Source organism: Apaloderma vittatum, unplaced genomic scaffold (genome assembly GCF_000703405.1).
Source record: "Apaloderma vittatum isolate BGI_N311 unplaced genomic scaffold, ASM70340v1 scaffold313, whole genome shotgun sequence".
In the NCBI taxonomy this organism is placed as follows: domain Eukaryota; kingdom Metazoa; phylum Chordata; class Aves; order Trogoniformes; family Trogonidae; genus Apaloderma; species Apaloderma vittatum.
Genome location: NW_009706207.1, coordinates 242,965 through 268,352, shown reverse-complemented (window position 1 = coordinate 268,352; position 25,388 = coordinate 242,965). Strand labels below are relative to the sequence as shown.

The window sequence follows — 25,388 nt, the reverse complement described above, 5'->3', positions numbered from 1 at the left end:
CATCTGTATACTCACATATCACATGCAAGAATGTCTATTTTCTGACTAATAATCTGGCCTCTCTTCTCACAGCTATTTTCACAGACCTAGAGTCTCCTGAACGTAAGATTAAAAATATATAATTTTAAATCCCCTTTTAATATTACGAGTCACTTTTAAATAATCAACAGCCCTTTATCACTATTGAAAGATGTTAAAAAAGAGAAAACATTCCAAACACAGGCATTAGTTGTTTTTTCCATAGTTACTCCATTGCTATGGAACAGTTCACTTGTTAACATGAATCAATGAATCTCAATGCTACACCCACAACTGAATTTGGAGAGGACCTCTCTATCTAGATTTTAAAGTAGACTTTATTTCATTAGTGTTCACCTTCTTCCCTCTTTCCTGTACTTCTTAAAGTGAGCGCAAGTATCCAAAATCACCTTTTCAGAATTTGTTTACTGCTCTAAATATTTTATAATTTCTGAATTTCCATAATTAATCATTATATTTTATTTGTATGACCTTTTTCATCTCTCTAGATATACATCACACTTTACTCTCCAACTAATATATCATTCAGTTTTAAGAGGAAAAGTAAAAATTTCAGAATGAGTTTGCTCAAAGATTTCTACACAACCGCAAAACCCAAACAAATGGAAAATTTATACCGCTGGTACAAAACAGCTGATGGATCATAAATATGGTGTAAATATATAAGGTATACCCTTTCTAAATGTAGTAAAGTTATCAGTAAATGTTGATAGGGCCAGGTCACTGAGGAAAATATCTTAAAGAAAGCAGACTGAGATCATAAAAATAATAGGGATGCCTGTAACATAAATTACATACTATCTGAAAACAAGAGTTCAGAAAAAACCAAGCATACAGAATTACTAGATTGCAGGAATTAGATTTGGGAGAATAAAGAAAGTTGGCATGTACAATATGGAATGAAGTAGTATGAAAATCTGACATTATATAAGCAGCCTGAAGAAAAATGAGAAAAGGTATAAACATAGATGTATAAAATCACTCTAACAAATGTTAAAGAGCAAGCAGCTGTCTTGAAAATTGTATGGAGGAGTACTCTAAAATAACCTGAAATCACTACTAAAACTGAAATATCCAACTACAATACTGTTAAAGGAAGCAGAAAAGGAGAAAAGGCAGAAAAATCCAGGAATTAATAAAATAGGAATGGCTTTACAATACAACAGCAGTGAAGTAATTATCAGAAGAGAAAGAAGCTGCACTGGGAAGGTAGAAGGTATTTATATCAGCAATGCATAAAATATCAGACATACTAAATGCCTCTTGACTTTTAGGAATGATTTTCGAAGCAGGAATACTTACAAAAATAATAAAGGCCTCATAAAAACACCTAGTGTCAAAGGGATGGTACACCTCACTCGTGAAAACAGCCTATAAAGATATGTGAGGAATCTGGGACTTACTAGATGCAGGCATAAAGTGAAAAATATATTGGAATTGTGCATCCTGATTTGATAACTGTATTACCAAAAACGCTGATGAATGCTGAGCAAAGCAACAGAAACTACTGTGAAACGAAAGACCAAATACTTGTGAAAACAGGAAGAGAGCTACACGCACACAACTCAGCTGAACACGGACTGAGGCTGCCTGCAGCTCTCTGATGGCTGCGGAACCTGACTGGAAAGCAGTTAGTTTCAGTATTAAATAGGATTTGAGTGGATATTAATGGGGTTAATTTGGGGGTTACACTTCCTGCAGCAACACAGAGAACTGTAAGTCAGCTCAGGCACTAGGTGCAACCTGGTCACACCTCCAGAGTAGAACTGGGCAACGGGGTAAGCGAGCTGGCATGCCAGGCTGGCTGGAACCTTTCCAGGAGAGGGTTTTCATTCTCCAAGAAATATACTAAGAAAAACTCCTCCATATGACAGCACTATATCTTACTGTTGCTCCTAGAAAGATATTCACAAGGGCTTTCACTAACAGTTGTCAACCTCTTTGGGCTCTTTCTTCATAGCTACACAGAGAGAGAGAGGGAGGGAGGGAGGAAGAGAGAGGGAGAGACTTCTCCAGGAGTGGATTCAGAAGAGCTACCTCAGGCTCCTGTTCTGGACGGACAGCCCCACTTACACCACCTGCATAAGGAACTGGAGGAAATGCATTTCTGTGGACTACAATTAAATGCATTAAAAGTGACAGCAATTCTTCAATGAGAGAGGGGACTTTAATACTTTTAAATTTAAGTTTTAATTCAGTGTTGAGCCTAAAGTTTTTGTTTTTTTTTTTTGTTTTTTTTTTGTTTTCAAAATGCCTTTGTAAACTATTGAAAGAAAGAAAGAAATACCTTGATCATATTTACAGGCAAATCAAACATTGTAGTCAGAAATGTGCAAAGTTGAAAGATGCAAATAAATCCCAAAGGATTTATCACAAAATTATTGTCTTGTACTGTTCAAGCATAAAATTAACTGCACTAATTCTCAGCTGAAAAGCTGACATTTGGTGAACTGTAGGCATTTTCATCCAGAGGAAGACAAGAATAACTATTTTTGCTTGGCTTTTGTAATTTTTACATGTGGGGCTGCTATTTATGCATTTTTGCTACATAGAAACACTTGATTATTATGTAGGAAAATATAAGTACATCATTTATCTTATCATGATGTATATTTCTTTCACCCAAGAAGCTGGGATTTTTTAAGTACCTTCAGTTAAAACATTATTAATCAGGAATCCTCTCCTTTGTCTTTCACTACGAAATCCACTGGCCATCAGCAATGTAAGACTGTAGCAGAATTCACGAAGAAAGTACAGACAGTATATACCCAACTGAAAGAATCTCTTCCCACCAAGGTATCTTTAGGGACACAGGAAAATAGTAACAGGGCCTCAAACCCTCTCATGGCTTATGTGACTGAACACGAACAATTCCTGTGTATTAAATCTACTCCTGACACTTACCTTCGCAGAAATGACAAGGCAATCTTTTCAGCATAATTTTTATGCTGTTATTTCAAGCCCAAATCGTTGCATCACGTAATCTCATATCTCAGACAAGGCAACAGCTAGAATTATCAAACCAAGTTTTCTCTGAATGTTATGCAAACTGCTACTTACAATCCGAGGTTTGAAGGGTGGCTTGATTTTCCTTTGTTCTAGAAGAACCCAGTCAATTTCCTTGAAAAACGGATGCTGCTTAATCGCGTCTTCCCCATTTTGTGACGCCACACAGCCAAGTCGCTTGTTTGGGTTTTTTGTCATGAACTACAGGATGGGGGAGGGAGAGGATGAAGAAGTTAGAAATTGAATGGCAATGGCTTGAAACTGTTCGCAGTTCAATTATGCATTACAAGTCCTGCAGCCTAGTCTGCATTCAGAAGGGTATTTTTTCTGCAAGAGCAACAAGCATGCCCCTCCAAATTGCAGAGGTTCCAGGCAAAGATTCAGAGACTCCAAAGTGTAAGTTTCCTGCAGGAAGCTCTTTCAACTGATTGCTGAGACCTCCTGATTTCATGTGTCTGGGAGGGCTACAGGAACAGATTCTCTTTCAGCATTTCTAGTTCAAGCTTTGGCCAAAAATACTAAAGGAACGAAAGAAAATATTAAACTCTCCAGAGACACTTCCAACTAGGTGGTCAGGGTAACTTATTTTATCTCATTTGCTCTATCTTAACTATTGATTTGGGGGATAGAGGCTAAGTATTAAGCTTACTGTTGTTCATCTTCTTTGTGTAGGTTGCATAATTGTATATTCCCACTGAAGCAGACACATGGAAAGCCCTAACCTCCGTATTCATCTCAGAATAAAATCCTAGAAATGAGTAAGAACAGCACCTGCAGGTATGTGAATTATAAATGTTCTGTCCATACGTTTCATGAAATACATGGATTGATCAGTACCAGCAGAAAGCTTCCCTGGAGAAACTCCATGACATAACTTTCACCATCCCTTGCATCTTTAGTACACTGTTAGTGGCAGCAACTGGAATTAACTGGTCTCCTCTGGTGTGGTAATTTCTAAACTTCTCACTTTCAAACTCATTTCAGCAAAAGGCTATACAACTGGTGCAAAATACTGATATCAAATGATGGCAGCTGATAATGTTTTTCATGATTTTTCTCTTTTATTTCTTCCTTCTTTTATTGGCAGTTGCTCTATTTATTTTTTTTTTAATGCAGGTAGGCACTGAATCCCTGCAATTCAAGCAGCAACAAGTGTTGTTCTTATACACACACACTCATGTTACAGATTTATCCCAAGCCTTGCTATAAGTTCATATTAAGGCACTATTACAACATTTTTAAAATTAAAGTGTACAAATGAAACAAAATGTGGTAATTGTTCTGTGCCTTTTTAACATATATGCCTCATTACACTATGCGTCTGTAGGAAAAAAAACCACCTTACAAAAGAATAAATCACTATAATGCACGCCCTTGGTTTAGTACTCCACTTATTAGATAAGTAGCTCCTGAAGTCCATAAAATGGTTTTAGATAGCCAGATCAACCATTCAGGGAGAATACCATTGCTATCATTTTAAAGATATAACATAGATCAGCAAAGCAATTCTCTCTGTGGTTTCTGACATACACGTGCTACTCTGAAGACGATCCTTCTCTTTGGTCCTGTGCTTAACCGCTCCGCAAGTTCTTTTGCAAACGGACAAGACATATCTAAACTAGAGGCCATATTTTCTATGGGCAGGAGAAACAAAGATTTTGAAAGGATTATTGTGCTTTGGTGAGGTCTCTTGGAAAACCACAACACACATTCCTACATTCCTCTGCTTTATTTCACCTCCAGGACTGGAACGAACAGGCCAGGAACCAGCAGCCACACATTTTACAGAAACAGAACAAGGATACTACAGGATACACTTTTGGTCCCTTATAATCCAGGTATCAAAGAAGCAAAATCTGATCCTAGTATCTGCACTGCTCTATCTTTGTTTTAAGCCAGAGGCAGAGGAAACACCAGAACATGTCATTTTTAAGAAGCCCAGGACATGAAAGTATGACGAGATAGTACAATTAAGTACTGTACTTCACAGACTTCATGAAACTTGGAAACAGACAGCGAGGGAGAAAAAATCTTGAGGGTGAATACTTAAAAAAACCAAACAAAATTATGACATGCAGTAATCTCAAAATGATGCAATAATCTCAAACTCCGAGGTGGACATTTAATTCTATACATTTCACCCACTGCAATAAATATTGATTTTTTTCACCATCTACTTTTATTTCAGAAGCATAAAGTGTCATTTATTCCCTCTTTATCACCAGTGTCAACAACGATGCAACTGTCAGGGCGGAGAGAGCCATTAACTGTACTGTGTTGATGACATGGTTGCCAATGGAGCTGACAGCCATAGCCGTAAATGTTGTCTTTTTATTTTCCAGTATTAAGGCAGGAACCTCCTTTTATGAAAAGAGAATCCTTTTAAGATCAGAGTTCCTACTGACATAAATGACAAGAGGACAAGAGCCTGTTGCCAAGATAGCTATGCAACTTGGGGCCTGAACCAAGTATCACCAGGCTCCTAAAATTTTCCTTCTGGAAATAAATGGCACAGCTTAAAAACAGAGTTCTGCCTCTGCATCCAGAGGTATTTGTCCTTTGGGTACAAAGGGAACACACACTGTAGATGCAGCCTCTCTCTATCGCTTGCAAAGAAGCACAGAGCTAATTTCAATGAAGAATTGTTTTCCTTACCAGACAGGAAAGAATTTTAAATAGCAATTCCTGTCCATTCACAGAAAGAGGACTAATAAGTTCTGTGGGATTTTATGGAATAAGCAACATGCTGCCTTGTAATACTGAGCTGTAAAATTATCCTCATTAGTGTTTTGTTGGAAATGACAGGAAAACTGTTTCTTCAGAAAATGAGAAGACATTTTACTTAATACAAGAGAATGTCTTCTTATTAAACTTTATTTACATGCTGTTTGGAGGAGTGTAAAAAAACAGTTTCTAAAGAATAAAACCCACGTCTTAAAGCACAATGTGAGGAAATGAAGTGTTCCAAAGTTAATCCCTTGCTAATATTCAGCAGTAAAATACATGGATACCTATTTCTTTCCTCTGCTTTTCCTGTTCTTCAGTTAACAGAATGTGGACAAGGATCAGATAAAAAGGCCAAGTTTCAAACATGTTTCATGCCATAGCTGCACAGGCAGCAGGTTGCTAAATATAAGGAAGTGTTTTCTTTTTATGGTCTAAACTGGCACAGTTCCATTAAATTCTACCAATTTATGCCAGTGAAGACATCTTGCCCAGTGAGGAATAATCTTTTATTATAGTGCAAATCTATTTAACGGAGGCAACTCTCTTTTTAAGGTGTATAATTGCACCAAGAGTTAACTTCAGACAGAAAGACGTATTAGAGAAAAATATAAACTACCATGCCTACTATCCAAACGTAGACCCAGGAAAATAGCCTCATGAAAATTTATAGCAAAGTCAGCTTTAAAAGAAATTAGAGGATTTAACATCCTTGCACTTAGATTCACAAAAATACATGGTTTACACCTGCAGCCCAATTCTGTGTCTGGATTTGTCTGTGGTTAATGAATGACGTGTAGAACATTCACAGTTAGACATCTCACTACTTGTGCCACAAATAACACAGTAAGGCTCTGACTGTAAAATTTGTTTCTCCCTTTCCTTTGTAAAACAAACAACTTCTCCCAACAGTTACACTGGCTTTCATACTACACACTTAATCAAGAGTTATCAGTTATCTTTTCCCCTCCAATAAATGCTTCTATGATTTAGAATAACAGAAAGCTCAGTTAATGCAGAATCACTGAAGGAGGTTGTGGATGGCAAAGGAACAGATCTTACAGGCCAGGAAACCAAAACAATACAGAAAATCTGGAATTCAGTGAAATTCAGATGTAGATACGAACATTGAATGTCAGAATAACCCCTGAACCCTGGATATCAGCCTGAATTCTGCGGCTCAAGCCCATACATTTTTTGCTGAACTGAAAATAATTGAAGGGTCTGGGAACAAAAAAAAGGAAATACAAAAGTATCATGTCAGCTAATAATAAGTCATCAGAGAGATATTTGGAGGGAGAATAGAGAGTATTTATAAATGTCAGCTTTCACAAATCCTCTATGTTCTCACTACAGTAACCGGAACAAAAGAGATACTCCAGCAGACAATTCAGAGAGGTTAACTTGGACTTCTGGTTTGAATTATCTACTAGGGCATCTCTCTCTTTCAGCTGGAATAAGCCTGAAGGTATTTTCATTAGAAGATTAAAATGAGAATTTCTGCAGAATGTGCTATCTGTCCAACGGTTTTAAAATGCGAATTTGTTAAAGTTTTATATATAATTTCAAATCTAACCCCGCATGAAGATCACTTAATACTACTGGCTGCCCTTTTAATTGAAAGTCTCCCTTATTCCAGATGCTGAGAGAAAACTAGAAGTGGAAATGTAGAAATTTTCCACATCCAAAGCAGGCAGAATACTGGAATAAAAAACAATTTATTTTTGTAAGGCAGAAATCCTTCTCAGTTTTCAGACCATGGGAACTGGCATAGTGCTTCTGTTTTGTTTTGCTTTTTACTTTAGGATTATATTAGCAGAAAGAACTTAAACAGTGTCATGTTAATGAAGTAAACCTGACTTTGGAAAGGTAGTTTAGAAACTGAAGTTACCCAGTGGCACATTTTGACTGATTAAAAAAATTGTGACATTCGGTGACACACCAAAGTCAAGTCACTACTTATACTGAAAAACACCAAACATAGCAGAAACAATTACCCTAGAGTAAGATTGCTTATCAAAGTGTTACGTAAACCATAAAACAGAATACGCAGCAGTAAATAAAGGGCTTTTGACCCATCCTGATGATAGAGGAAGAAAGGCAGGACAGGAAATTTTATAAGTGGGTTAAATAAAAAACATTGTTCCTTTAATTACGTAGTGCTTCCCCCACTGCAGTGAGCATGTGGCATATAAAGTGTCAAAGTGATAGCACCGTTCTAGTTGGTTGGGTTTTCCCTGAAACATGAATCTGCAGTACACAGATTTATACAGTGTACAACTGCGTGGAATACAAACATTCTGTTCCTTTCCCACAAGTGGTGTAATTTATCCCAGGCCCTATTATCCTAACAGTGGCACTCTGAACTGAGCTTGAACTCCCAGCGGTGACTGCTCTCAACAACTTTCAGCAAATTCAATTTTAATCAAAGAAAAAAAAAAAAAAGACCCACAAAACACCAGTCCCCCCAAAAATCGTGAAGAGGCGGAGGAAAGCACATAATGGAAGACTCACTGCTTTTAAAATGCTGACGGCTTCTTTACTGAGCCAGACTGGATACAAGACATCATCGTGAAGGATGGATTCAAAGAGATCGTCTTCATTGTCAGCTTCAAAGGGGGGTTGCCCAGCCATCATTTCATACATGAGGACACCCAGAGCCCACCAGTCTACTGATGGGCCGTATTCTAACTCCTGGAGGATCTAGTATAGAAACAGAGATTGGATTGAATAGACATGGCAGACAACAGTCTTAGCTGCACATTTGCTATTTCAACATGATACACCCCTTCTTCCCCCCAGCGCCTAAGCAGGACTAAATCCCACGCTGATTTCGGTAACGGCAGGCATGGTTTCTTACCCCATGCGATTTGTGCTAACGCAGTTAAGTGTCAATGCATAGTTGTTCTCAGAACTACTGACTAAGTTTATCAGTCCCCTGAGTAAAAGAGTATGCTCATGAGCGAAAGAACTGCATATCCTTCCAAACTGCTTAAAGCAGGTCACGCTATAGGGGAAAAAAAGATCACATATACAAAACAGATTGGTGGAAAATGTGAAACATTTCCTTGTCTCTATCTTGAACAAAACAAACTGAACCAGCTTGTAATGCTGCACAGAGATCATCTGAGAGATTTATTCTAGTCCTTTAGGTAGGACTGAAGGAAGCCAAAAGCATTTTTGTTCTTTTTACAGTATTAAAACACAATACATGGCTGCAGGACTCACTTTAATTGTCTCTGTTTTCAAGAAAAACTGGCTACAACTTCTCAGGTGGCATAAGTTCAACCTTGTAGCAAATACCTTTAGCGAGGAGTATTAGGTTAGCACGATGGAGTTCTATTGTACTACTTGGTGTTACTGAACTACTGTTGTACAAGGAACAAGTCTAGTTCTTGGCTCCTCTCCACTTATAAAAAGTTTGTAGTTTGGCTGCAATGTTTCAGCATGACAGGGGACTGGGGAAAGTACATCAGGTGTCTGTTTAAGGTGAAGCTGTCTGCCTTAAATTGAGCTGGAATGGAAACAACTCCACCTTAAACAACATCGGTGTTACAGTCACAAGCCTTGTGGTGAACCATGTGAGCTCAGTGCTGTACTTGGGAACCACAACCAGTAGAAAAGCAAATTCAATATGAACATAAAACGAGAAATGAGTTTAATGTTTAAACACCGAGGTCTGGATCCTGATTGGATTCTTAGTTGAATGGATATTACATTTTACAGAGGTCAATTACAAAAAAAGACATTCTTCAAAAGTGCACTTTTCAAGGGTTCTGGGCACTCTTTGGAACTCAGATATTGCTAAAGAAAGGGAAATTGAAACATACCACAATGATGCAAGAGAAATAGGAGACAAACTTCTGCAATTAAGATGATGAAACGGAAGCCTGAGTTACTGACTTCAGTGAGACAAGGATTTCATGTAAAAGTTCCCTGGATGTCATTATTGCTTTGTTTTCAGTAATAACGTTCAAAGAATTTTCCAAGTTCTCAGTTAGTATACTGAATCAGAGAAGAATTCATACAAACCCAGAACATTCGCATTGGTATTTACTTTCTTTTAATGCTGGAAAACTTTTCAAACCCCATAAGACATATTTATATTATGATAGCTTCAAAATGATTCACACCTTTTCAGTTGTGCTACCAAAGGTAGGCTGTCATCTTGACAGTCAGGAGCGCTAAGAATATGGAGTTGTAATTTATTGTTTCTAACAAACAAGAGACTAACATTTTTCCCTGCTACAAATTTATGGTTGATGAAAGACAAACCAATGAGACTTTTACATGAAATCAGCACATTGAATCTTCATCGGAAGGATGCACAGGTTACTAACTAAACTGAGCAGACAGTCTGCCTGGCAGACTAACTGTGCAATATTGATTTATTTTAGCTACTTGGAAATGCATCTCATAATATTAAAATTTAGGATATATAAAACCTACACTATCCTCAGTCATTTCTGTTATTCAGTGAATGCTTTGAAATGAGTGGATGTTTCCAACTGATATGCAGCAACCATATGAAAAGTTTCTACTTTTCCATGCAAATCTGTACTTTCTGTTGATCCATATGATGAAAAGTACCACAAACGCATTAGCTTTCACTCACAGATACTTTAAATAAAGGGAAAAAATTATATTCCCACATAGACCCTAGGCAGAATGACACCAAACATACGCTTTCTTGTGTACGGACCTGTCCTTCTCAGTCTTCAGCAAAATTAAAAACAATTTTATAACTACTAAAGACTAGTACTCAATTGCGTCTAGCACCTTAAAGGCTAATAAATGCCTTCACAATGATGCTGAGTCAGAAATGAGTGTATAGAGAAGAATACTGTTAAGTTTAGGAAATAAATAACAGAAAAATCATACTTTGACATTCCTATCAACATGGAATACTGTTTGGGAGCAGGAAAGTAACCAATTTCTGCAAGATTATCCAGGAAAAACTGCAGCACAGCCTAGTCTGCATCTTCTATTGTTTTCATCTACATGTAAAAAGTGTCTAAAGCTACATATATAACAGTCTGATGAGTTATAATATTTGTATGCTTAGTGCAGTGCAAAAAAATACCTCTGGAGCTATATAGTCAGGTGTGCCACAAAAGGTTGTGGTGGTTACTCCATTCAGAATCCCTTCTTTGCACATCCCAAAGTCAGCCAGTTTACAGTGGCCTTCTGCATCCAGAAGAATATTGTCCAGTTTCAGGTCCCTGAAATAAAAAGGCGCAAAATTAAAACAGCTCTTAAATTTTGGTCATGTGCTCTTGACTTCCATCATAAGCTATAGAATATGACAAATAGATGGTTTCACGAATACCCTTGAGAAACCATTCTTCACATGTGTACATGAAAAGTTGGTAGCACTCAATTAACAGACCTAGTTACAGGCAATAAGGAAGTGGGCAATGACAAGCATTTTGCAAGACTCTCTCTTACTCTCTCTTTAGCTGCACGACAGCACAGCTGTATTCAAGACAGTATCAGAAACATTTGGAAAAGAATGTTCTGTCTATATGAAATAGGTCAACAATGAAGTCAGTCTCCATGTTTGCATTAGAAGAAAGTAAGGAGCACCAAATTATCCACAGTCTATCATATGGGATGAACTAATAGGTACTTTCAAATTTGAATTATTTTGAATTAGATTCTTAATGTATTCTAGCAATTCAAGTTCAAATTGCAATGAGAAGGATGAAAAACCCACTCTAATCTTTGGGAGCATTATTTTCTGCAGGATGAAAAACCCACTCCATTCTGCGGGACCATTATTTTCTGCAGTTTAAACCTCCTCAAAAATAATCTCCCAGGAATATTTTGCATTCCTTGTTAAACAACACATCTTAGCAGCCGTCTCTGCTCACTTGTACAAATGTCATTGTGTCAAAACCACAGAATTCATTGGTTATTAAACTGAGTGAGCCTGAGAAAGGGATATCCACCTTGCCTGTCTTACTCTCTGCACATTTTCTAAACATACCATTGATGGTTATTCCATGTTCCAACACAATGGATGCCAGGTGCCATTTAGCTTACCTGCCACTTGCCTTAGACTAAACTACAAAATGATCTGGAAAGTCAGTGCATAAAAGAACCCTCACTTGCATGAAAAAAACCCCACCCATAATTAAAAACATTTAGTCATGTACGAATAATAAATCAAACATGAAAAAATCCTTTAGGCCAACGAATTCCACTTCAGTGAAAGATGAGAAATCTTTACCTTACTCAGAGTATTTCTTTCAGAAAATATGTCTCCTGATCAGACCTTAGGGTTTAAAACTACAGGAATCGCAACATGGCGGAAGCATTCTCACATATAAAATGATTGAACAACCCTTCCAAGGCTGCCCTGTGTTAAATTTTTTAGTGAAATGTTTTCTCCCTATCACTCCAATTTCAGTAGGTGTATTTTTTTATTTTTTAATTTTTTTTTTCTTTTGACACTTTTAAAACCGATCAAACATGCTGGCTGACCTTTATCTAACATGTATTTCTCAAGCATGTACACAGGACAGCATAAACCCCAGGTATTTCTGTGACACAGTGGACTTACTACTCAAGGGCTCCATATTCACTGCACATATGTGCAGTAAATCAGACACTTCTTGGAAACATTGGGACTTACAGTGCCTGTAGAAGTAGGTTGTGCTGTGACCCTGTTATGAAGTGGTTTGTGCATATTCAAGAAGTCTGACACGGCAAATCAAAGCCAGACCTACCTCACTAAGAGTAAATCCATCATCTCCAACACAAACTAGCTTTATCGGATAGGGTTTATGTAGTTGAAGTATATACTGGTTGTAGAAATGTTTGCTGAAACCCATGTACCCTACACTGGGCTTTGGTATTTCCAGATCAGTTACGCTGCTCTTGTAGGTCCTCAGCTGGTTACACACGTAAAGTCCCTTGGAGCAGACTAAGTATTTTATTATTCCTTAAAGTCATCATTTTTATGAGTTCCTAAACAACCAAAGATCCAGCTGGTTACACTTAACCTCTCAAATAATCACCTCCTTCTGTCCCTGGAAAGGGATTTGCAAGAGTTGTCTAACATTGTTCAAAGGCAAACAGATATCAACAGCTCTGTGCCCCTTAAAGAAACAAAATAAAGCTCCCTGCTCCAAAAATAATGTGTCTTCCTAAAACTGTTCTTCCAGTGAAATATAAGTGTTACCATCAAAAGACCTGCATTGAGACAAGACTATAACATCACCAAGTAGAATGTGATCAAGCACAAGACTAGAAAAAGGCTCTTGCAAATGGGAGAATAAAATAAGCTTGTAGCTGTAGCGCTTTTTTTTTTTTTGCAGTTCTATCTGGAATGTTGCTAAGCTAAGGAAGAATACAAGCTATATTTCAAAAAGTCAAGATGTTCAGATAAAGAAATCACAGTATAATTATAATTGATGTAATCTAGGAACCAATTCCAGCCACCATTAGGAAGAAAATCATTATACAAAAAATTATGATAGGAACTGATGGCATTCAAGCGGCTGCTGAGAAAACTAAGTGATAAGACAAGAAGAAATAAGATAAGACAATAATAAATAATAAAGAATAATAAATAATAATAATAAATAAATAATAAGAAATAAGATAAGACAAGAAGACAAGAACAAACATAAGTTGCATCAGGGGAGCTTTAGACTGAATATGAGGAAAAAATTTCTTCACTGAAGAGGTTGTCAAGCACTGGAATGGGCAGCCCAGGGAAGTGGTGGAGTCACCATCTTTGGAGGTATTTAAAAGCTGTGTAGATGAGTTGCTCAGGGACACGGTTTAGTGGTGGACTTGGGAGTGTTAGGTTTATGGTTGGACTCAATAATCTTAAAGGTCTTTTCAACCTAAACGATTCTATGATTCTCTTAACTTTGATTCCAGAAGCAGGACTTCCTAGTGCAGGCAAGTGACACACTGGACACGTTAGGACCTAAAATTCTTCAAGTTCCATTTAATGCCATCCATATGCTAGCCATGGAATCAAATGAAGATATAGTCTGTAACCGAAGAAACTCCTAAGCTAAGAGAAATCTCAACAGTAATAAAACACTAGCGGCAAGCCGCCACATAATGGAAAAGGACAGGATACTCACCATTGTCTTTGTTTCCTTAGTTTGTATAAGACACAAAAATTAGCAATAAAGAATTAACTTGACAATGGAAGAAGAGAATGAACAGATGGAGCAAAGAGAAAAACAGGAAGAGCCTAAAAATTAAATTCGAATACCTATAAAGACTGATAGTGAAATTTTAAGCATAACTGTAAAAGCACAAGTAAATTTAACTTTCTTACCATTTACCGAACTATAATCCTACTTGACAGAAGAAAAACATCTGGGATCCCTCCATCAAGCCAAAACAAAGCAGTGAAGCCTATAAGCCTCTTCAAAATGCCATTGGAGGCACTGAGGACATCAGCTTAATTACTCACGCAATAATGGAATTTAATACCAGTAGATTTTTATTACCGCAAATACAAAGTGCATCATAGTTTTAAAAGAGATTTGAAAGAGGCTAAAACAACAGCAGCAGGACGTCTATTAAAATAGAGATGTGAGGTTAAAAGGTAAGCTGGGAGTCTGCCAAAGTGCCAAATTCACAGCTAGTCTACAAGATTATCATAGTCCATAAAAATGCTTGCACTGAAAGCCATTCAAATCCATTAAGTCAATTTACAGTTGCCAGATTAAAATAATAAAACAACAACAACAAAAAACCCAAACAAACAAGAAAATCCACCAAACCCCCTAATTATGCAACTATGGAAAAAGAAATCTCAGTTAACTAAATAAATGTAAGAGAAAAAACCTGAAAACAGACAGAGATGAAGAAACAAACGTAAAAAGAGCAGAAAAAGAACTGTCAAGGAAGCTTTTCTTTCCAGAGCAGCAGTCTCACTGAAAAAATCTCTTAGTTTAAGACCCATACCTTCCTAGAACTCTTCTAAAAACCAGCCAGCTCTCCTACATCTCAAAAAGTCAAGTAAACAGGTATCAGTCTCTGCTATGTACATCAATTGTCTGTACATAATGATCCATGCTGACCCATTCTGTCTTTTATCAGGTTCCTGGTATTAGCATCTGTTGTCTACCTCTAAGTCAGAGCATACCAAACAATACAGTGTCAGATAGCTCAATGACAAAGGTCTATTAAGTTCTTCTTTTTCTCATTTTGCATTATCTTTGTAGGAATGAAGAAAGTCATCTGTGTTTGACAAAACGAGTTCCTACAACCCAAGTAATTACATGCTACTGCAGACAACCTAACCAGTTAAGCCAGGAAAATGCCCAGATTGTTGAATGCAGTAATGCTCCTCAAAGCTATTTCTCTCCTTTGTTTGTTTGCCAAAACACTTTGTACAGTCAGTTCAGTTGACTTGAGCAGTCCATTGCATAAATTCCCCCCTCCCCTCATATTTTGTTTTCTTTCTCAGAAAGCTTTAAACAGAAATTTAAGCCTTGGTTTGTATTTTGGGACACCTGCCAGCATTGCAATCACCTCAGAAGCTGGAATGATTGGCAGGATCTCAAGAAAGAATCAGGATTATAAGAGTAAGGTTTGTGCAAGTCAGAACAGAAGAGCAGGCAGTCCGCAGATAACCTTAAAGAAAACTTCCAAAATGCTCCTTCCTTCCTCCACACACCAGTGCCATGACACACTGACTGCCTTTGCTTCTAACAAATGGTCACTAGATGAGGACTTCACAGGATTGGGTTCTTAAAGCCTGACTCCCAACAGGAGCCAGCAAGATAACCTCCTTTGTGTATGTGGCCCCATGTGTCACACGTGCCATTTAGATAACAGATCATTTTCTTGTTGAAAGTAAGGCAATTAAACAGTCAAGATGAGTTTTGACCAGTAAAATCAGAAAGTCTGCCAAACATTACTAACAGTAGCCTTTGAACACGTAAACATTAGTGACTAAATAAATCCGTATTTGAAGAACAAGATCAAGTAGCTGAGAAACATGATCACAAGCTGTTTTAAGCAATCACTTTACAATGAAATATCCACAACATCTGCTTCTACTCTAACTGTTGAATGAGGAACGAAAACTAGAAAGAATATCCATTTCACAGAACAAAGCATAACAATTATTATCTAGAAATAATGACATCGGAATCAAAAATATTTCTTTGTGAGGTGAAAGTTCGGTGAAGGATTGTACCATACAAAACATCTACAGAACATCAAAAAGGAAACATACGAAAGCAACACAAGTCTAAAATACGTAGCCATGGAACAGCATTTTTTTTGTGACTTTCAATGTCAATAAACCTTTTCAATAGTGTATTTGAAATCATTGCCATTGCCATTGTTCTCCTGCATGGGAAAACCACATCCTCTCTGCAGGCTTTAAATAGATAAGCTGTTTATGGGAGAAATCACAGAAGGTAAAAGGGAAACTTCCTCCAACAAAATGGAAAACCATCAGAATAATTCTTCAGTTGCTACAGTTATTGAAATTCATAACTGAAGGCAATATGTTCGTTACATCACTTTGCAATTTCAATGAGAAGATTTTTTTTCTATTTAATTAAGGTAAGATTTCTACATTCCTAAAATTACTTTTTAACTTACTTAATAGCATCCATACTGCTTTTGAGACAAAGACACTCACCTGCAGAAACAGATCTCTCCTGTACCCAGCACAAATTTACTTTTTGCTATAACTTTAGTTAACATTGCATTTTCAATACAAATTTCCGTCAGAAGCAGTAAATATCACAGAACTCGTAACATTTGTGCCATACTGTCTGAAATAGCATTTTTTGGAACCTTGATAAATTCACCAAAATCTTTGTCTCAGTTCCTCAAACACAGTGGTGTCCTCAAAATATTGATAAATAATGTACTAGTAGGTTACAACATAAGCAAGATGGAGTTATACAAGGAACTGGTTGGAAAACAAAAAGAAATGTCAACAATTTCAGTGTTCGATTATTTAGTGATTAGTTCTCACCAACTCAATCTCATTTTCCATACATAAGCATGGGACAGATATATTAGGACAGTACTTCACTAATGGATTGCTTTAAGTATTTTAGTCACAAAGCATAAGTAAGGCTTTTTTTTTTTTTCCCCGCACAACAGACGAGAGATAAGTTGGAAAATCTAAACTGTAATTTCTAAGAAAACACGAACTAATAATATGTTTTTTCCCACTAGAAAAACTGTACAGGAAAGAAGGAGCCCATACTTTTTGATCTTACTGAGCAGAAATATGTAATAATAGCAGTGTCACTGGATGTCAGGTTCTACCAGCTGATATGACCTCTCATTCATAGAATAAGAAACAGGACATACACTGGACTCTTCATGTTTATGAGTGGATTCATGACAGTATTTGTTAGCAGGGAGGGAGTGGGGAGAAAACTGAGTGAGACTAATGGTGAGAAAAAGATGTTTCTGCTGCTTTTGTTGCTGTAGGTTTCAGTAAGTTTTGCCTGTGTTTATCTCAAAGTTCTGGATTTTCTCTGCTTTGCTTTTAGGGTAACCCATTAAGTAATTATTAGATTTATAATACCATTGTCACTGTTACATTACTTGATATTATCAAAGAATAAAGACATTATCTATCTCAAAAAAAACCCCTGTAGCAGAGCTGTACGAAGCAATATACAGAAAAATCTGCTGTGCAGATTTGAAAACTGCTACTTTTAGCAGTGCTAAGTTTGAAATAAAGTGAATCCACCTTACACTGATGTGTGTCAGCATGCTTAATGGCTAGCAGCAGATGAGTTAAGAGCACAGACTTGGTTTCAGACAAAGTCAGAGATACTATAGCTACTTCTCATTGAAGAAAAGACAGTTCAGATAAGAGTAAACAGTAACGGGAATCGGCAATTTTTAACAAGACCATAGTGACATTCTCTGACAGCCATGCTTTTAAAAATACACACATTTACTTTCCTTATATAACACATCTACCACTCTACTATTTGCACAAATATCTTGTGGACTAAGGGGGTGGCAGAAACGGGAGGAGGGATGTAGCACAAGGCAGTTTGCCATCTATGCACCAATGACATCAGATGGAGATAAACACACAATTGCTGTCTGTGGATCTGTAAACCCTAGTGGTCACAAGGCAAAAGTATGGCTTGCCCAATGTATAACATCACCTACTCCAGCAACGTCTACCACAGAGAAAGCTTTCAGGTCAGCAAGGTCCTGAGATGGAAAAGAAGGCTGTGTGTGAAGCTCTAACAATTTACTGATATCTTAATGACATACTGAATCAAGTTTTAGTATTAATTTCCAGAAGTTTAAGGAAACTAATGATTTTTCTGGCAGCGTAAAAACATTTTCTATAAAATAATTTCTATATACATCTTTTTAATGGCTTTGACCATAACTTTATTACAATTGTCGGTAGCAGCTTAGGACATTACAAGCTCCCAATCTGCTTATCTTATTATGCTGAGTTTCCTTAAAGTAATGTGCGGACAAATAAATATATTGTACTTAACAGCTTTCCTTTGTGTGGCTCTTCCTTTCTTATTATATCCACATTTTACTTTGTGAACATAAGTGAAATATGTACAAGTTTAAATATGCATTATGTAAAACAGTCTCAAAAACTGGTTAAGCACAGCTTATTTCAAGAGAGGTTTGCTTTGTTCATTCCCATCATTCTGCTTTACTCTCTTTTACTCTCTTCCTTCTGTGACCCCTACCTGGTAATGCTACCACTTTTCCATGAGCCTGAGGCAGGAATGGGATGGAGCGCTCCAGCTGTGCCTCCTCACTTAGTCTACTGCCAAAGCCCTGACTTGGGGAAGTTTTACATTGGATCCCTGGAGCAACTCTGCCTTCCCATGGCCTGCAAGCCTGCCAGTTTTGTCCCAAGGGAGCTGGCTTCATGGTAGGCCTACAGTATAGGACAAACCATTTGCCTCAAAAACTTGTAGGTAAACCAGCTAGCAAATGGTTGTCTCATTTTGTAAGGTTTCTTGAGATTTTACAAAACCATTTGTGTTTCACACTGTGTGAAAACACAGACTGTTCAAAATTTTTTTGTGTTAAGTAGTGTGAAAGCCACCAAGGGCCTGGTGCTCAGGACGGTGACTGGCTCTGACCTGAGGCTGAGCTGCCTGTTCTGGTCCCCCTCCATCTCCTGAGTGCCCTGATCTTAAGGCCACCAGCAGTTCTCATAGGGATGTTCTTCTTTCTTTCTCACTGTCTTCTCTTTGGTTAAAGACACAACTTTCTAACTGTTTTTTTTTGTGAAGACTTTAGCTGAAAAATTCCTATCTGGCTCTACATATTCAGGCTGGGAATGACAGAGTGAAAACTGTGCTAACACTACTGATACTTACTGTTTTGGCCTCTGCTACAAAGCCCGTGTGTTAAGTCATTGCTAAATATGTAATGTGATAAATGCTGTCCTCTCTGACACCTTGGTGTTCCCACTGAAGACAACAGAGGTCTCCAGACTTAGCCAAGGGTGGACTCAAGCTGCGGTATTCTACTCTGTGAGGTTCAATGCTTCGTACTCTTGTTTTTATATCTCAAATAACATAAAAGTAAGATTATGTATTGTAACAATAGGTTAGGTGAGGCACAAACTAGAAGTGCCTACTATGTACGTCTATAATCCTTTTAAACAAAACAATACTAAAATGTTATTTAATAAAACCACTCGATGAAAGGATGGTGTGAAGCTTGAAAAGCTTGTCAGATCAAGTTTTGAAAACTCAATTCCAAAAAAAGTGTTACCAGAACCTTAAAAAGTAAGTTTATCTGTAGATACAGTAATTAAATTTGGATGTGTTCAGAAGTTTTTCTTTGGAAACCAAAAGCAATGTGTGGTTTTTTTTTTTTCCCTTGGTGACCTTAGTAGGTAGGATAACAAAATCACTATCATTTGAACAACAATTGAATAGAAATGAAGCAAACACACAAAAAAAGAGTACTTGAGTTTCAGGCATCCAGTTTCTGTGCCCAACCAAAGGGACTGGAATTCTTTCTTCTCTTTCTCGTTTTTTGAGTGAAGCTTTCTTACACAGAACAGAAAAACATACTGCCAAGAAATGCATGTCTATCCAGGTAGAATCTTGCATTTCTGTAGCAGTTCTCATCCAGGTAGCTCAGTAATAAAGCCTTGTAACTCTTTATAATCTACAACCAGGATATATTACTGCCTTATATAGATAATAGGAAAGACAGAATTAGAGGATATAACATAATCCTATAAAGTAATTTCATCCATTTTTGAAATTTACCTTAAATATGAAAGTAACTAGAGCTCTGAAATGTTTTGCTTTTGGTTTTATTTCCTGTATTTTCCAGGATTCTGCTTCAGATTTATCCCTCCAGACACAAGGGTTTCACTGAGGTACAGCTGTTGGTCTCAGGCTCCTTCCACGGCCATTTCCACAGGTATCTCCGAGTGGATGATGCATGGAACATGTGAGCTGCACAGCTTACAAAGAAACATGCCATTCTCCACAGACCGTAAATGCACTCCACAACAAGGAGAATCCTGACTTGGATGCTTCAGTTGCATTCCTAAAGGTAAGTGACATGTATCTGAGCCTTCACTATAAGCTGATTCCCAGCTTCCTGTCTTTCAGGTAGATATTTCATTCAAATTACTCATAAAAAAATATTTTTTGGTAGGAGAAAGCCAAACAAAGTCAGATTTAAAAAAAATACCTGCATTCATTTGTCTTGTTACTCATGGTAAAACGGCCACACACAATTTGTTAGGCTTTGAAGTTATGCTGTGTAATAATTACTGATTTTTCTCACTTAGGCATCACTTTCCAACACGTGTATCCACCAAAAAGGCAGACGTTTAATTGCTCTATTTGGACACTCCAAATAAAGGGCTCCAAAGCATTATTATTCTACATTGTTTCAGGCAGAAAGAGCATTCTAAATAAATAAAAACAACAGAAGAAAAGCTGCTACTGTAATCAGCCATGATTGAAGGCATTTCCTGTATTTTGCTATCAAACCGGTTGATTTTTCCATTACATACTAAGTGAACTTTAGTAAGGTCGAGACACCAGAGAAAAACAGGATCAGAATATCTTTAATCAACTAAAGTTGACTACTTTAGTCTCTCTCTTTCAGATGTTTAGTGCTGGATCTTATCCCACATCTCCAAATTTCTTTCTTAAATCATAGATGCATAAACCAGGCAGTTTGAATTTATGATTTAGATAGTTGTTTTCACTGGCATTTAACTTGTTAGCCTTACACTTCCCCTAGCCTAAAGGTCAATTGACCTCATGCTGCATAACAATACTGATATTATTTTAGGATGATACAAGTCCAACATGGGAGATGGGTTTTCATTCACAATCACAATACGGGGCCAAAATCTCCCTCGGTTGGAAGCCTGTCATTTCCACCATGATGCCTATTAGGTTCAAGTGCGAATTTTGAAATTACTATTAAACAAAAGTCAAAATTACAATGGCATAGGTTAATTTGATTCAATCCTGTTTATTGCCATCCTGCCATCACACGAAATGCAGCCTATATTGAGTATGTAGCATCCCTGGCCTGTGCTCTGACCTCATTCTTTTTCTAGAGAAAAAGTTTTTTTTCCTTCCATGAATGCTGTGATGCTCTCTTGCTTGTTAACGTAACACGAATGCCGACAGCTCCCGCAGAAATGACCACTTCCCAATATATTGTTGACTCACTGAAGAAAGGAAAGCATGCCATGTTCTCCAGTAGCTACCAAGAAAACCCTGTGTTTTGGTCCAGTCCTGTTACGTAAAGGAGAAGGCCAGTCTGCCTGAGCACTGCAATAAGAACTAAAGCTAACTCATCACGCATCCTCGTCATCTACCTACTGAGCACAGATGCACAGAGTAGAGGCTACTCAGTGCTAGCAGGTGGCCTCTGAAGTTCACCTGCAGTCCTGTTCTCCCTTGTTCCTCACCACTTTCCACGCTTCAAAACTTTACTAAAAGTTCTTTTTCTAATTCAGCTGAGGTTGTTCATTAAAAGAAAAATAATGACTTACACAAATCCCCATTTTTCAGCCAAGGGAACAGACTTTCAACATACTCAAAGATCAGAACACACTGTGGAGATGAACAGCTCTCAAAATATTACTATCTGCTTGTAAAACGTAGTCCAAATCTTTTACATCTTCAATAACATTATTTTGTGCTTCTATCAGGAACTGACAAAACCACCATTAGATTCCAGGAAAAAGTGAAAACACTGGCAATACTGATAACCTACTTCCTAACTTAAATTGGTCTTCTTTTTATTTCATTCCTTTGAGTAAATTTTATACACTTTGTAAATTTTTAAAGATGATTTCAAAATAAAAAATAGTCTGGCAACCTCAATACAGAGCATACAATAAAATATCCAAACACAGGGGATTGGAAGCATATCCTGAGTAAGCTATTAAAGTGCAAGCATGAGTCAACATTCCAGTGCCTTTTCTGTACTAGCCAATGCCCTCTGCAGCTTTATGATGCCCAGAAAGTATGAGAAGGGTTGCTGAAGGTTTTTACATAGAGTGTTTCTTTTTCTAAAAGAAACAAATTTATCAGAATTCTTTACCCTATGCTCCCAAGAGTGTCCTTAGCAGTAAGCAGACTCCTGTTAAAGCTCCATGTTTCCATGGAGAAAAATGCTTCCTTAGAAAAAACCCACCCTTCTGCAGTGAACTTTTGCACAGACACTGATTCTTTCCGACCTCACTTTGGTCTCAGTTCAACCTCTTGGGTCTTTTTATGGAAAGCCTTTCCACAGAGTGGTGTATGGAATATTATGCAGAATGGACTAAATAAATTATGTAGCAAACATGAAATGATGTAACTCAGCAAGAATGTTGCTTCCAACAAAATGTTTACTTATATGGAATCACTAGAAGAGAGATTTTAAATGATTTCTGCTTCTATTCTGATTTCAGTAGCATAGTTCACGTGCCTAAACATCTTTTTACACAACCATGTGGTCTGAACTTGGGAAGGGTATGTAGGCTCCTAATGTAAAACCTTTTCTAACCTTGTTGTATTTACCAAGGATCAAAACAGCAGTAGCCAACAGCAGTTTAACAGATTTCTTCAGAAATACTTTTAAAAACTGAGCTACATTTATTTTTTTAACCTTCTAAAAGCACTCTGTTTTACAGATAGATTTGCCTGTTTCAAAATCCTGTAAACAGTTTTCTATTATGATTGATGGAAGATTGCTGCAGTGGAGGCATTCTGACAAAATCATGAAGAATCTTTATCATTTGTCTGTAAAGTATGAAAAAGATGCCTGAACAAATGGGAGTTGCTTGCCTTCTATGTTCATCCATGCATCAGATAAACTCCTAATGCTGCTTCCAGATAGAGGTCACAGAAGCTTGCGCTTTGCACTGATGGTTCCAACTCCCAACCTTGCTTTGATATATAATTAAGGGTTATATATGTTAATAGAGAGCTGTATTTTACAAGACACTTTTGTAAAATTATGACTGTGTAGCAAAATCAAATTCGCGGAGAATCTTTACATTTGAGCTCCAGCACTGTTTCAAATGTAGTTCCTGCAGCCTTTCCCCATCTCCTCCTGAAAACACATGCTCAGGAATGCTGCTTCGGCTGTAGTGCCAATGTATAATGTCAACACTGAAAATCTACTTATACAAGACACCCCACTATTTTTAATAAATATAAAAACAATGGAAAGATGACTCATGGGTTACTCACATGGAGATTTAACACGGCATGACTTAGGAAATTTACAGCCAACATCAAGGTACACCAATTTACCTTCAGCTGTGAAGACAGAGAGGCTACTGAGAAGAGCCCAATAGTCCAGTCCAAGTGAAAATAGAGAGGCAACTCTGAATACAAGATTTGGGAGAGTAAAATATGATTTATTCTCTAACATTTGGTACTTACTGGGTAGTCATTGCACATAAATACTGACCTAAGTGGGATTATAATGTAAACTATTGACCAAAGTGGGCTGTTCTTAAACAATTTTGTCAACATTAAAAAAAACAAAACTACTTTGAGCCTGGTGAATTACCTTTGCAATTTCTATGTACCCAACCACTAGGTCTCTCTTCAGACACCTGCTAACCAGACTCTATGTTACGACAAGAACAGAAATTATCCTATAAAACTCCCAGAGTTACATGGGCACAGACTAACAAGAAACTTAATTATACAGCTTACAGAAGAACTATTTTACATAAAGTTTCATTAAATTATAATGTTCAGTAAAGTCTCTTTGCATCCTTCTGACAGCCTTAAACTGAGCACACTGAATACAATTTAATTCCATTGTAAAGTTGTTTTACTCTTCTTGTGTCAGAGCTTTTACTGTAAATGCTAATCATGATTTTTTAAAGAACTAGCCTCTTACACACCAAATAGCAGCCTCTATACACCCATCTCATGTTGTAACCACATTTATAATATGTATTTTTATTATGTGTTATTACATTCTGAATTCCAATGAAAAATCCATTAACAAAGGAATCCCTACGATCATCAAAACACTTTTAAAACAAAACGGAAGAAAAGTTGCACAAGTTGTGCTATATCCCAAATACATGTATAAGATGTATTAAACTCAACGTTGCCCAACCCTGAAACAAATGTGGATATTAGTATAGAGTCCCTGCAGTCAATCTGTAGCACTGTGTTAAGAATCCAGACTCAGACTTTAAATGATGACATGAAGTACTCCATTAGCAATGACAGAGATCAACCCTTTACTGCCCACCTTGTCTCAGGCATCATCCCTTCCATGTTCTTTTATACCTCCATGCTACCATCACTGTAATTAGCCGAACAGAACCGTGCTTGACTGCTTTTTAAAAGGATCCTATTAAATAAAGGATATAAAAAAATAAACCTCATTTTCTCTGGCAGAATTTTGGGATTTTAGCTTAAATCTCTCTTGGATTTGGTTTATACAATTATCCTGGCCTAACTAAGAGCACTCATAGTTGAGTCAGGAGTGTAAAGGCTGTAGAAGCAATGACTAATATCGGATTTTTCACCAAATTATCTATGGCTTTATAAGCTATATCTTACTAATATCGGTTAATATTTTGCTGTTATTACTACACACAGAATTTCCAGGATGCCATTTCAAAATTTCTTCAGACCCTGTTGTTAAGGGACAGAACAACTCTTACCCAATCTACAGATGTTTTAAAACTTGTAGCTAAATCCTTTTTCTCTTGGTTCATCCTCAGAAACACAGCACTTCTGTTGTGTGTGCAAGCATACCACTCACTCTGGTCTTGTGGAGGCTGCCAAAATCTTCTCCTTCTTCTGTTGTGAATTTTCAAAAGGTGAAAAGAGAACCTGTCTAAAACCGGTGTTGTCCGAAGGGTTTCAAGGTAAGGGATTCCACTTGGGGCATTTCTCTCTCAGAGTGTGGAAACTGGCTTACAGATCTTTGGCAGAGGCAACTTCAAACAGCTTGTGATGGACTTGCCTTCAGCCCCGTGCCAAGGCTGCTGAGCTGCTGCCTAATTTCCTTGTCCACAATCTGAGGATCCTTTTATGCAACCAGGTACTTAAAGACTTACATATAAATGAGCGTCAGGGCCTCTTTATAATAGTTATAGTCCCTTTGGACCTATTACAGATGATCAGCAAATGAATTGGCACACA

At 37.3% G+C, this 25,388-nt stretch overlaps 1 protein-coding gene across 1 annotated transcript in view; it reads right to left on the bottom strand.

Annotated features, from left to right (window-relative positions):
* PRKCE (protein kinase C, epsilon) overlaps positions 1 to 25,388 on the bottom strand; it is a 284,427-nt gene that overhangs the window by 16,318 nt on the left and 242,721 nt on the right. Inside the window, exons 12-14 of the mRNA XM_009865685.1 lie at positions 10,853 to 10,991; positions 8,284 to 8,472; positions 3,100 to 3,246 (exon numbers count right to left, since the gene is read on the bottom strand). Of these exons, the coding sequence (XP_009863987.1) occupies positions 3,100 to 3,246; positions 8,284 to 8,472; positions 10,853 to 10,991 (475 nt within the window). The remainder of the gene's footprint in view (positions 1 to 3,099; positions 3,247 to 8,283; positions 8,473 to 10,852; positions 10,992 to 25,388) is intronic.